This window comes from Agelaius phoeniceus, chromosome 12 (genome assembly GCF_051311805.1).
Source record: "Agelaius phoeniceus isolate bAgePho1 chromosome 12, bAgePho1.hap1, whole genome shotgun sequence".
NCBI classification, from domain to species: Eukaryota; Metazoa; Chordata; class Aves; order Passeriformes; family Icteridae; genus Agelaius; species Agelaius phoeniceus.
In genome coordinates this window covers 8,963,576-8,976,771 of record NC_135276.1, presented here as the reverse complement: position 1 = coordinate 8,976,771, position 13,196 = coordinate 8,963,576, and the positions used below count along the sequence as shown (strand labels likewise).

Here is a 13,196-nt window from a genome sequence, read left to right as displayed (position 1 = left end):
TGCATAATTGCTATGGTAAAACTTATATTTCTGTATGTTTGGTAAATTATGTCTCTTTCAGTAGTCAATTCATTGGTGATACTGTTCTTAATTGAGCTATTTGTGAATGTACTGAACTCGAAAGGAGTGCTTATGTTCAAAGATGTGTCAGGAAAGACAGCTCCTTTAAAAACAGGTCTAGATGTTGTTGTACTTTGAGTTATCTTCTAACAAAAATGAAACAATTATTAAGAAGTTTCCGAATTTGGAAAAAAAAATAGCAATTCACATTTCAAATTTAGAGATGCTTAGAAAATTGATTGCATCCTTGTATTTGTCGGTTTGCAGTACAAAGGAAGTATTGTATTACACAATATTGTAATTATAAAAGCAGACCATTTGTCTAAAAAACAAAAGGCAGTCAGAGTGAGATGTTTTCAGTCTTTTTATATTCGTCATTAAAAGATTACCTGGCAAATGAAAAAAAACACAGCCAACTTCTGCTTTTTGCTTTAGCTCAAAGTTTGACACATTGATGCTCTTGCTCAGTTTCTTGTCTTCATGTCTTTTGGTTGTTACTAAAGCAAGTGTCTGGAACTGACTTTTGTATCTCATTTTGGTGACATGATCCACATGACAATGCAGATAAATCTCTTCCAGGTGTGACTGACCAGCCCTAAAGGCTTTGGAAGGATACTGGGCTTTATGCAGACTGCCTGTATGTGCAAACCTGAACCACGAATGTAAATGGGATTTGTGTTACAAAACAGACCCAGACAAGAGCAGGGAAAGCTGTTCCACCTCAGCAGGAAGAAAACCTTTGTCAAAGCGAGTGGTGGCGGCTGTGTCGGGGAGCTGGTCTGGCTGTTGACTACTTTTGTAACACATTAAAATACAGTTTATTTACTGTGCACTGTCTTAACTTTCTTATCAGAAGTTGATCTGTTAGGACAACTCTTGTTCTTACTGTTTTTGATGCATGATGAGGTAAGTAGTTCTACAGGTAAGGAACATAAAATCCATTGGGTTGGATTAATAAAATACTGCAGAAATAGTTGGCTTCATGTAGTAAAGTTTCACTCTGAAAATTTGATACTTAAGACTGTTTGAACTGTGCACAGATGTAATTTAAAAGATGTATTGGTACCTTGTGACAGTAGATAAATGCTTCCAAAACTCCTGCAATCTAGCATTTTTTTCTTTTTGAATATACAGCCAACTGTTAGCAGTTTCCTAAATTCAGTAATTATTCTCGCCTAATTGAGCTTGTCTATATTTACCTTCAGTTTGTCTTTAACAGAAAGTTGGCTAAATACTCCTTTTAGAGGAGCCCCCATCTATCTCCTTGCCTCCCTGGTGCCTGCCTGGCTGAGCTGAGCCCATCCCAGCCCTGGCTGTGCTGAGGGGACGTGGTGGGGAATGTGTGAGAGGCCAGGGCTGTGCCGGGCTGGTCACTGCTGTGCTTGGAGGGTTCAGCTGGGGCTGTGTCCCCAGGAGCAGTCACCCCTGAGCCCTTGTGCTGGGCTGCACTGGTTTGATTGAGCCACAGTGGGCTGAAGGTCAGGCTGTGCTCTGCAAGGGGCCCTCAGGAATGGCCTTTGCAGTGAGCTTTAGAAGCTGCCTGCTGTGCTCAGACAGGTTTGTTCATGTTTCACAGACAACAGCTATAGCATAACTACTGTATGCTGACTTACTGTAATGTAAATTAGTATTGCTCCATTTGGTGTTAAATAATTGTATAAAACCTTTAATTTCCATCCTCGGATGGAATTATGAAATTACCCTTGGGCCCAGATCCTCAACAGTATTAAAAGCCTAAAGAGTGTGAGGATCTGGTAAGTCAACTACACTGTTATATATGAAAAAAGAAACCATACTAGAAGTCTGTACAGTTTACTACCTTATCTAAAATAAATGGTGTATTAAAGCCTGGCATTGTCTTAACATTAGCTGTTTATTTTGGAAAGTGCTGTTTTACTTTGCTGTATTGGGAGGAGTATTCAAATTTGTCTCTAAAAGATGAAATGCAGTAGATCTTGCATTTGTCTGCTAGCACTACCTCCATGGTTTTTTCATTGCCTTTTTGGAAGAAAAAAGGCCTTAAAATGTTTGACAAATGTGGATGTAAATATTTTGATTCTGTTGTGACAGTTCCTGCTAGTTCTTGTTTGCAGTAGTGGTTTAAAATTAAAGCAGGTGAATGGTTTTGTATTGCTGCCTGTCCTGTTGTTTTACCCAGAATCTTTTCCCAGCTGCTGTGATTAAAGCAGGAATTGTTCCAGTGGGATAGTTACTATCTGTAGCAGTTTACAGTGTGGATAGAGCAAAGGAGCTACCACTGCTTTCATTTTTGATAAGCTTCAGCTGTTTTGGGGTATTTTTCCGAGGGACACAAGGTGAATCTCTGCTCTAACTGTTCCTAAGCAGATACTCCCCAGGCTCTTGCCATCCCTTCATTCTGCACTGCTCTGGCTCACTGCTGCACAGGAGTACTTTGCTCAGTGGAAGCCAAACAAAGGGCACCAGAGTGTGGCTGTCGTGTCTGCTGTAATGGGTCACGCTTATGTTGGTTCAGAAAAATCTCAGCTCAGTAACAGAACCTCCTCAGCTCTGGCAGCAGGGACAGGAAGAGCTGGCACTGAATGCCTGGCATCATCCTCAGAGTGCCATTAAACCCCTCACCTTCAGGTGGAGTCCATGGGGACAAGACTTAGGAGCTGGAGTGATGACAGAAAGTCATCCTTGAACTTTCTGGGGAGCAGCTCACTGTTGACCATGCTGGAAACTTTTTTTTAGTAGTCCTTATTCTCATCTTAAAAAATGCAGATTTGTTTGGTCCATGTGTAAACAGACTGTGCTGGAATTCCAAGCATGTCATTGCTCTCACAGTGCAGAGCAGTGCAGGATTGTTTCTCCATCTGTTTGGTAAAGGATTTTTCCTTACTGCTTTATCAAAAGCAGAGCAGCAGCACAGAGTTACCAGGCTGGGGTTTTACCTGGGAAAGTTTCTTTGCACTTCTTCCCTGCACATTTCTCATGAGGCAGAACATGTTCTGAGACTGGGGCTGTTGTCTGTAGTCTCAGAACATCCTTGTGAGTGACTAAGAGTGCAGCTCTTAAAATACTGACACAGAAGCAGGTTTTATTTTTATCATTTTATTAGATTAAGTCTTTTGTCGAAGTTGTAAAATCTTTTGTAAAATAGGTGTTGAAATTCCCACTGAATTGATTTCAATCAGTGCTGTTCTATTCCAGGTAAATCAGCTTTGTTATCTACAAAAATGAAAGCAAAGCAAACTCTTTACTTTTGATTTTTAGGCAGCTTCTAGAATAGGCTGTTGTGACTGGTACAGCTTGTGTTTCATAAGCACTTTGGGGGTTGTTTCAGAACCAGGGAGCAAGAGAAGGATGTAACAGCACCCAGGATTTGCTTGTGGGGCTGCCCCTGGAATAAAGAATGCCAAGGGCCCGGATCACACACTCACTGAAGCACAGTCCTCTCTGAGGTTCAAGGGGAGATAAGAGATAAAGCTATCAAAGGACAGGGAGGCTGCCAGATTTCTTGAACCTTACATTATTCACACTGAACAAAGATTCAGAATTTTCTTGGCATTGTTCAAATGGATTTAATTTCCATAGGTAAACCTCCAAGCATCAGCATCCCAGAACCAAGGGGGTTTGTAGTGGGTAGGAACAAAGGACATGAACTCTGCCCCTCCAGAACATTCCTGGGTTTTTTCATTAAGGCCTCATGCACACTCCACCCCCCCCTTGCTGCTGCTGCTGCAGGGACAGCTGTGCAGATGGGAACTGATGTGTTCTCTCCCTTCCTACACAACAGTTCCTACACTTCAGTTCTGGCATTGCTTCCTGCATTTGAAAAATAGAACAAACTAGAACCAAGTGCTAAAAGAACTTCCTAACTTCATTTATTAGGCCACAGTGCTTCTCTTCAGATGCCTTAAGCGTATTTTTTTAGATTTCAAAAACCTTATTTTCCCCAGATACTGCTGCTCCTTAGCACATTATTATTCATTATTATTACAGATATTTTGTAAATAAGCAAACCTGCACTAAATCGGTTGCTTTTTGTAACAACCCCACCTATGACCCCCCCCTCCTGCTGCACATTATTCCCTTTTTAAGGATGTGGCCAGCTGCTGCTATGTACACACCTAGGTGCCAGACAGGCTAAGGAATTCTTTCTCATGCTCAAATCCATCAGGAAATGAGATTCAAGATTCTTTGCTGATACAAAGCAGCAAATGCCCCTGAAGTGCAGTTCCAGGTTGGTAACTGCAGCAGCATCTTCCTTTCGATGGCACTGACACCCCCATTCAAACCCATTTAGCTCATAGTGGTACCTGATACCTAAATGTAGCCGAAAGAGATCAAGAACTATGGGACTGCAGAGAGAAGCAAGCTCAGGCTGCCTGCCTGCCTGCCTACAGTTTGCTGTTGAGGTGCTCCAGGCTGGCCTTGGCCGCGAAGCCGCCGTCGAAGGCAGCGTTGAGCACCTCGTCCAGGCAGGCGGCCAGCACGAAGCTCAGCTCCTGCCGCACGGGCGCCGCGATCTCCTCCAGGTCCTTCTCGTTCCTCTGGGGAAGGATGATCCTCTTCAGGCCAGCTCGGTGTGCTGCCAGCACTTTGTCTTTAATTCCCCCGACCTGAGGAGGAGAACAGATACATGTATAAAAACACGAGCTAATAATGAAATGATCATTGTAACATCACATCAGGAGTTAAATTTTGAGGAAAGGTTCTGCCTCCCTCAGTCATTTAGGAAAGCAATTAAAAATGCAGTCAGAGTTGTAGCTCATCATGTGCTTAATGAGGGAAATATGTTAATATGCTACAGTATTCTTTCTGTAACAGCTAATAACCAGAGAGAAATACATTTAGGAGTGTAGGTACAAAAGAATCAATAGTGGGAAAGTCATTGCTTTTCAGGAATTTCTGTAACAAAAATGGCCTTCACTCTGGTTTTTTTATATCACTGAAATCCTGCACCTGCATTAGAACAGAAGATTTTTCCAATAAAGGCAGTGTTAGATTTAGGGGGAAAAGAGTCCTAAGGCAGCAATGTCCCATGAAAAATAACTTGAGCTATACAACAAAATATGCTCAGCAAAGCAAACCCGTGTTCAGGAGTGGAGAGGCACTGAGCCTCCTGGTTGAGTTGCTAATGAGATGTAAACAGGGGTTAAATTAGATTTTTTTACAGCTGTAGCTTCTTCCCCCAAACTCCTCTCTATTCCTACAGACCATCTTAGAGCAGAAACTTGTAATTTTACAGTGCTTTAGAGAGAGGAAGGGCCTGTACTGCCGTACAAAGGGCAAAGCCTGGCTGCTGTGACACGGGCAGAGGGGACCGTGATCCTCACGTGACCCACAGCTCCAGGCAGAGCTGCACACTCAGCAGTGAGGGCAGCCCCTGGCACAGCCCTGGCACCTCAGGCACTGGAACAGCAAGATTCCAGACTACCTTGGGGAAGGAGGAAAGTGTGGGTTAATATTTACAGGTCCCTTATCTCTGCACACAGCTTTAGCAGCAGGCACAATCAGGACAGGCAGACTGCAGGGCTAAGCTGGCTCCCACCAGTCACTGCAGGGTGCTCCAGACCCCTGGACAAGGGCCTGTCCTGTCACTCTCTGCCCCCACAGCCTCCCAGGCCACTGCCTGCCATGGCACCTCTGGTTCTGTCTCCTCTGCAGGAAACAACAATCCTGTCCCTGATTTCCAGCTTCATCCTCCTCCTGTCCATCATTTGGCACAAGATGATAACTCCCATATTGGCTTCAGCCCCCGTGCCAGGCCCCACTGACACTTTGAACTAAACTCTGTTTGTCTGAACGCCTGCTCTGCCTTCATGCTTAGACAAAGCTTTATGGAAACCCCATCTGGCTGAGCTACAGCCAAGGATCAACGTTTAAGAGAAACCTAAAAGTAGCTCCCTGGATTCAGGAGTAACCTGTATGCAGTTACTGTGAGAGCTTTAAGTCACAACTTTTCAAAGACACCAGAACCAACAGTCTGAGGAAGCACATTTAGAAACTGCAGTGCAGACTCAGAGCCACCTTGCATTTTAAGACTTTGAGGTTTCCTTTCTAAGTAGACATTGAATGCATTTTCCCAAAAAGCCACATCAAGGCTGGCTTTAGCTGGAGAGGCAAAGCAGAGGAGTGGGGCAGTCCTGCAGCAGCCTGGCCTCCTCCAACTGCAGCAGCAGAGACCACATTGCTGCTAAGGAATGATCCAGCAAGGCTGTGGATCCACGCTTTTCTGAGTGGCTATAAACAGATTTTATATCCAAAATAGGGAGCATTAATACAACTTAGCTCTTTTCTCCAATGATGCTTACTGGAAGAACAAGGCCTCTTAGTGTAATTTCTCCTGTCATGGCTACATCTGAGCACACCAGCCGCCCACTGAAGAGTGAAGCAAGGCAGGTTACTATGGTAACACCAGCAGATGGTCCATCTTTTGTGACAGCTCCAGCTGGGAAGTGCAGATGGATGTCAGTGTTGTCAAGGAGATCAAAACTTCCAGAAGCTTAAGGAAAAAAAGAATGGTTTGCATGTTAAAAATCTAAACCCATTTTGTTCCTGGTCTTTATTCTAAAAGCCCACCAAGAACTAAAAGCCTTGGCACTATTTACTAACAGTAGGCTGAAAAAAACAACACAATATTGCAGAGGCCCTAGGAAAAAACAACAAAGAAATCCCAATGAGCTTTCCTAGACCCAGATTCCCAGAAAAAACTGTAACATGATAACCAATAAGCTTGGCATTTGCATGCATTGGGAAACGAAGAGTAGGGATTAATGTGGAAACCAAGGAATTTCCACATAGAATTTTTATGTCCCAAACCATCAACGTCAATGTTCAGAGAACACTTCACAGAAACTCACAATTATAATCAAGTGGAACTCTTATTTATGTCCTTCCACCTGTAATGGAGTACATGGAGTGTAAACCAGAGAGGACACAGGTAATCCCTGCAGCATTTCATACATTAATTACATTTTGGTTTTTAACCTATCTAAACTTACACAAATAGTAGAAGATACTGCTGAATTATTTGGCTGATCAGCAGATGATCAATCTAGAAAGCACATTTCTACAAGTCCTGGGAGGTTCAGACAAAAAAATAGTTAAAATGTTCTTGTCCTATTGCACTGCAGTTCCACAGCTGCCATACAAACCCAACACTCTCAAAATACTAAAACTTAGACTAAAATACCTTTTAACAGAACCTGTCAGAGAAAAGCTACAGACTTCCATATCTGTCTCCATCATGACAATACTGCTGGAAAGCTTGAGTGTAAAAATGAGTCAGAGGCAGTGTCTGCCACAACCAAGGAAAGCACCTTGGCACTGAGGCTGCCCACAACCTTCCAGGCTGGGGCAGGGAGACACAACTCATGTTCTGCCAGGCCACAGCCACCTTGGCTTGGCAGCAGCTGGGAAAGAGCAACACAGATGCACTCTGGGGCTGCTCTCATCCCCAGGGCAGCACTGCTGGCTGAAACCCTTTCCCTGTACGTGTGCACAGCCCAGGTGACTCGGCAGGTGGCACCAGCAGGTCCCTGCCCTCACCGTTGGTCAGCTGGTATCTCTTGGCGTTGCTGCGCAGCCAGCTGATGGCCAGGTGAGCCGACTCCTTCATGACGTCCCCCAGCTGCCCAGTCAGCGTCAGCTGGCCCTCCCCTTCCATCCTGCTGGCTTCCACAAACATGATCTCCCCTCCCAGGGGCGTCCAGGCCAGCCCTATGGCCACCCCGGGCTGGTTCAGGCGCTCAGACACCTGAAGGGAAACACAGGAAGCAGTTTAGGAAACAGCCATTAAAAAGAATTGGAAAAACAATTCAATAGCTGGCTTTGAAACAACTGTACCCATCAAAACACTAAAGTCAAGCCAAGTGTCTGATCTGTTATATTTTAATTTATTATTTAATGCAGCAGTAGTTCTGGATATGTGTAAACACTAATTACACAACAGGAGCTGTATGTGGCAGCTTAGCTTAAGGCCATGGCAAACATCTAAGGTGTGTCATTCTTGAAACCTTCCCTGCCCCCAAAAACACCTTAAGAATCTTTCTCCTCAAAGGACTCAAACTATTCAGTCAATCCTGACTGAATGTGTATGTGACTTAACCCATCTGCTGGAGTGTGTTTGCCCTGTTACTCCTGTGACAAAGCCACTTTTGCTCCCCAGTGTTCCCCACAAGCCTTTTTAAAGGTGGTGGCACTGCCTGAGCTGTGGCCAGCCAAGCCCCTGATGTTGTTCTCTGCAGACTTTTCCAAACCTTTGGAACAGCAGAGGCATGACCAGCCTGTGTTCCCAGGCCAGGTGGGGACACCTGACAGAGCCCTTGAGGAGTTAGAGCAGCCGAGCAAGCAATCAGCAGCTCCAGTGGCAGCCAAGGGCAAGGAGCCCACACAGCCCCTCCTCCTCCTGCCTCTGCTGGGGCTCTGCCTTACCTGAGCACTGGCAGCAGACTCTGCCCTTTGCTCTCATTAGCATCAATTGGCTAAGAAGGCTCTTTCTTCTTCTAGCATTAAAACTGTGTGTTTCACTTTTATGGTATCAAAATACCTCACCAAGCATTTTCATCCCTGCTAACATCAGTTTCTATATCCATTCCCTGTGTGTTATTAGTTACAGTGATTTACTCTGATTATTTTAGTCACTGCTTGGTAGCTCAGGTTAACAAAGTCAGCTCACCCTGGTCACACTGAAGTCCAACAAAGCTGGAACATTCCCCTGTGCACTGGAGACTGCTATTGGGGCAAACCATTAAAGGTGAGATGAACACAATTCACTGTCCACGCCCTCTCAGCCCAAAGCAGCCATCAACAAGGTTTATTGATCCGGGGCTTTTGTTTCAGTTCTTTTAGACCGTACTCTGGATCAACTGGAAACAGTTTAGAGGCTGTTTGAGAGCTCTGGGGCACAACACAGCAAATGGGACAAATCAAACCCCAAATGGTTCTAACAGACTCGGCACAGGCTCCCTCCTCTATCCTCAGACTAGGCAGGTCCCTCCTCCTACTTTCACAAGTCAGTTGAGATCTGATAAGAGAAATCGCCTGTGTAGTAGGTGTTGATCACCTTTGGACCATTGTTCCTTGCCAAGCAACCTCTCCTGCTGTCCTGGAGAGAGACTGGACCACCCCTGCTGCAGGCTGAGCCTTTCTGAGCTTGCTGACAGGCACCCGTGGCTGCAGAAAAGCCCCTTGGAAACCCCCCCACAGCCAGAGCCACAGAACCCCCAACACTCAGAGGAAAGCAGCCTGGAGAGCACAAGAGAGACCCACAAAGTGTTACAGGGAGCCCCACAAGACTGAATCGCTCCTGGCACCCTGAATAATTTCTTCTCACCAGAAGTCAGATGAATTTAAATTAGAATAAATCCTTTCTTACACTTTCTAAACAGCCTCAATTAAAAATGCCCATTTGAATCAGCTGATGGCTGGTGATGTCTGTCAGGTGATGAAGATGCCACTGAGCAATGGAGTCTGGAGGTCTGAGAAGTTTTGTAGATGAGACCAAACCAGCTGTGATTTAGCTGTACCCTGAGTACATGAACATACTGTCAGATGCATTTTAGCTGCCTGGATACTGCAAAATTTAAGTCTTAACATTCAGCACAGTCATTTATTTTAGAGTATTTCAGGTTATCAGCTGCAGTTTTGGAACTACACCAAGTCAGTGCAATGGACCAGAAGCTGGCAAGTCCCTGATTCCCAATGGGAGATGAGAACCAGTTACTTGCTGGCCTTGAGCACATTTGTTTTCCTTCCACAGGTTCTCCCAGCCTGACTGTACCAACTTTTTTTTCTTCTCTTCTGATTCATTCCCTGGCAAATCACTGCTGGCAAAGCACATTTAACAGTGGCTTCCCTCTGAGGGAGGAGGATTTCCCAGAAATATCACCACAAGACTGACAGTTCTTAGACAAATATGCCAATCTAAACCTGTACTTTGGACGGGTTTTGCTTCTGAAAGACACCCTGATGTTTTTCCCTGATTAAATGGTGCATGTCACAGGAAACAGAGCCATTCTTTTATGGCATCTGCACTTTCATTTCCTAGAACAGGCCCCTTCCCTGACCTGCAGCTTCTGTCCCTTCAGCTTCACTCAAGTTATGAGGATAGAAACCAATCCTGATGGGCCTTCCTGTGGTGCCAACAACCTTTGGTACTCAAGCAGAATTAAGGGTTGAAAAAAAAAAAAAAGCTAAAAAATCCCACAATACATCAACTAAAATCCAAGCCAAAAATACAAATAGTTTGTTATAAACCCACTGGATATTTTAGAAACCCTTTCCCCCAAAAGTGTGCTGTGCTGAAACATTTCATTAAATCATCTGCACTTTAAACTGATTAGATTATTCTTTCAAAGCCTCACTATGTGATTAATTCCAACATTTGTTCTGCAGGGAGACACGTAAGATTATTTATTTGTGATAAATGAATGAATCCAGCAAGTAGGAGCTGAATATTCTGTTCCATCCTCCTGCTGGGAGAGCTGTGCAGACAATAGCCAGGCAATGCCCTGGAAAGGTGAAAGATGAATCCCTGGCTCAGGAATTCCCTGAAGGACAACAGATCAATGAAGTCATGTCATGTTTTCAGTTCCATTTGCTCAGCCTCATGCAAGCACTGACACCGTGGCTGCCTCTTTGTGTCTTTGTTTCAGCTGCTGATAAATGGCAAAATGCAGGCCCAGGGTGAAGCTCTCAGGCCAGACCCAGAGAGGAGACCCAGGCTGACCCTGCAGAGCAGAACCCACAGCAGCCAAGCTCAGAGCAGAAACTCTGCTCCTCTAAAGAACCTTAGGGGCACTTGAGAAAATTCTAAGGAATAACACATTAGTTGGGAAAATTCCTTAAAATAGGAGTTATGTTGTTATCTGAGCAATTTACATGGAAAAACCCAGAGTGTGTACTGAAAAATATTCACTCAATCAACACAGCAAATAGTACATGAAAAGAAATCCTGGCCTGCTTGGGGAACTGATCTGTGTGGATTCATCTCTACTTCTATTTATGCACTAAATTTGCCTTCTAAATATGGAAATGTTAAAAAAACCTTTTGAAACAGTAGTCACAAGTTTCAATCAGTCTTATTTCAGTTTAGAGGCCAGCAGATTCATGAAATGCTTATCTGCAAATTTATGGCATCTGTAATGGAGCCCACAATAAATAAACAAAACCCCACCAAAGATAAGCCCCAGCTAGCACTCCTGTGTTTGTACACTTGAACCACACTTTAATTACTTAATCCTACAGAAAAAAGACAAAATAGCAGAAATTCTTTTCCAACACAGCCACACTACCAAATTTAAATGAATAATCAACTCCAGAAACAAAACTGACACCAGGTGGGACACCTAAGAAAGTCCCATATTAGCACTGAATTCTTACATTTGTGTCATCTTCCTGCTGGGTACAGAGGCTTCTGAGATGTGGAAAGAACAAAAGCTGCTGACAAGTCAGTCATTTGCCTAAAGAGTAAATTCTTCTCATTTCTGAAAGTTAAAAACCAGATGACCAAAGAACCTTGTGGATGCCCTCAGCCCAGAGCCACCAGGCCCTTGGTCACTGATCCTCCCTGCCTGCCACTGGTCCAGCTCCCAGCAATCTCTGGCACTGCCTCCTGCCAGCTGTTTCCTCATTGCTGCCTCTTCCTCTAAGAATCTCTTCCATGATAAAATCTTCATATCCAAAAGGCTCAATTCAGGTCTAAAAACTGATTCATTCCTTAACAATCATTCATTTTCTCCTGCTATCCCAATCATCTTGCCTCCTTTTTGCTCTTTAAGTCCCACTGGAAGTTTGGTCCTCTGATTTAGGAGAAAATAACTGTAAGAGGAAAGTTCTCAGAACCAGAGAACAACTGTCAGTGTCACTATCACTGGTGAAATGAGAATCCCAAACTAACAAACTCCTTTAACTGATGGCATTTCTACAGAAAGGAGCAAAATACAGATGGGGGGAAGCAAAAAATCTGAAATATGCCTATTGAGGAGCAGAGCTGGAGGTGCCTGACTGATCATAAAACATTTGAATAGCTAAGAGTCACATTAACCTAAAGAATGTCTGAGAACTTCTGGTGCAAGCTGAAGTGCTTTGAATACCCCAAAATGCTGCCTGGCTTTAAGGAGGATGAGGAGCAGTCCTTAGCACAGCTGCTGCAGAGACAGGATTCCTGGGCTCTACTTTTGGCTTCTTTCCCAAGACCACCAAACATCCCCCAAACAAAAGCAGAATTGTTTCAAACTGAAAAAACACCACCACATTCTTCAGCACTGCTGCAGGAATCTTTGCTAACAGAAAAGTCATTATGTCATTTATGTACCCTCAATTAAAAGAAAAGAAAAGCTTTAGGTGAAAACACACTTTGTGGAACATAAAGGAACAGTGCTGTTATTAACATATTTTGAAGTTATTAGCATTGTATAGACTCAGTCAATAGCAATAATCATATCAGCCAGAAACAGCATCAAACAGAAACAAATGAGGATGTTACCTCCATGTCATACATGGGGGGCCCCAGGATATCTTTCAGAGCATGGAAATCAATTAAAATTGGCATTTCAGGTGGCAGAGCCAGGTCAGCTGTGTCACTGATGGATTCAGGTTTGGCATCTTCTGTGACGTGTTCTTTGCAATCTAAGGGAAGAAAATCTAATTTAGCATTTGTAATGGTCTTTCCTAGACAGAGGAATTTTTAAAAAATTGTGACAGAAAAATAAAACATGCAATGAAATGCTCAGTAAGTTCAGGAAAATGTGCTCAAACCATCTCTCACAAAAATCTTGTCAAATTAAAGATAATATGGCATGAAATGTAATTATTAAGCTTAAATATGTTCTAAGTGTTCATCAAAGATAAAATTAAATCTAGAGCACTGACAGAGATGCAACTCATCAGCTTAAGTGCAATTTAAACTAATTCAAATAGCAAAACACATTAGGCTCATTTAAGACTTTACATTTTTCACCAGATTTGTGCAGAAAAGCAGTATTTCACAGAATCAGAATAGTTTGGGCTGTAAAGGACCTTAAAGCTGATCTTGCTTTGGGGTCTTGCAGGGACACCTTCCCCCATCCCAGGTGGCTCAGAGCCCTGTCCCAGCTGGCCTTGGACACTTCCAAAGGATGGGGCAGCCACAGCTTGGCTGGGAGCCTGTGCAGGGCCTGCCCACC

The 13,196-nt window shown here is 43.8% G+C and overlaps 1 protein-coding gene across 1 annotated transcript in view; it reads right to left on the bottom strand.

Moving 5' to 3' along the window:
- Nucleotides 1–3,119: 3,119 nt before the first annotated feature.
- The window catches only part of LONP2 (lon peptidase 2, peroxisomal), a 37,145-nt gene continuing 27,068 nt past the window's right edge, over nucleotides 3,120–13,196 (bottom strand). Inside the window, exons 12-15 of the mRNA XM_054640498.2 lie at nucleotides 12,518–12,660; nucleotides 7,579–7,786; nucleotides 6,342–6,532; nucleotides 3,120–4,646 (exon numbers count right to left, since the gene is read on the bottom strand). Of these exons, the coding sequence (XP_054496473.1) occupies nucleotides 4,425–4,646; nucleotides 6,342–6,532; nucleotides 7,579–7,786; nucleotides 12,518–12,660 (764 nt within the window). The 3' untranslated portion in view covers nucleotides 3,120–4,424. The remainder of the gene's footprint in view (nucleotides 4,647–6,341; nucleotides 6,533–7,578; nucleotides 7,787–12,517; nucleotides 12,661–13,196) is intronic.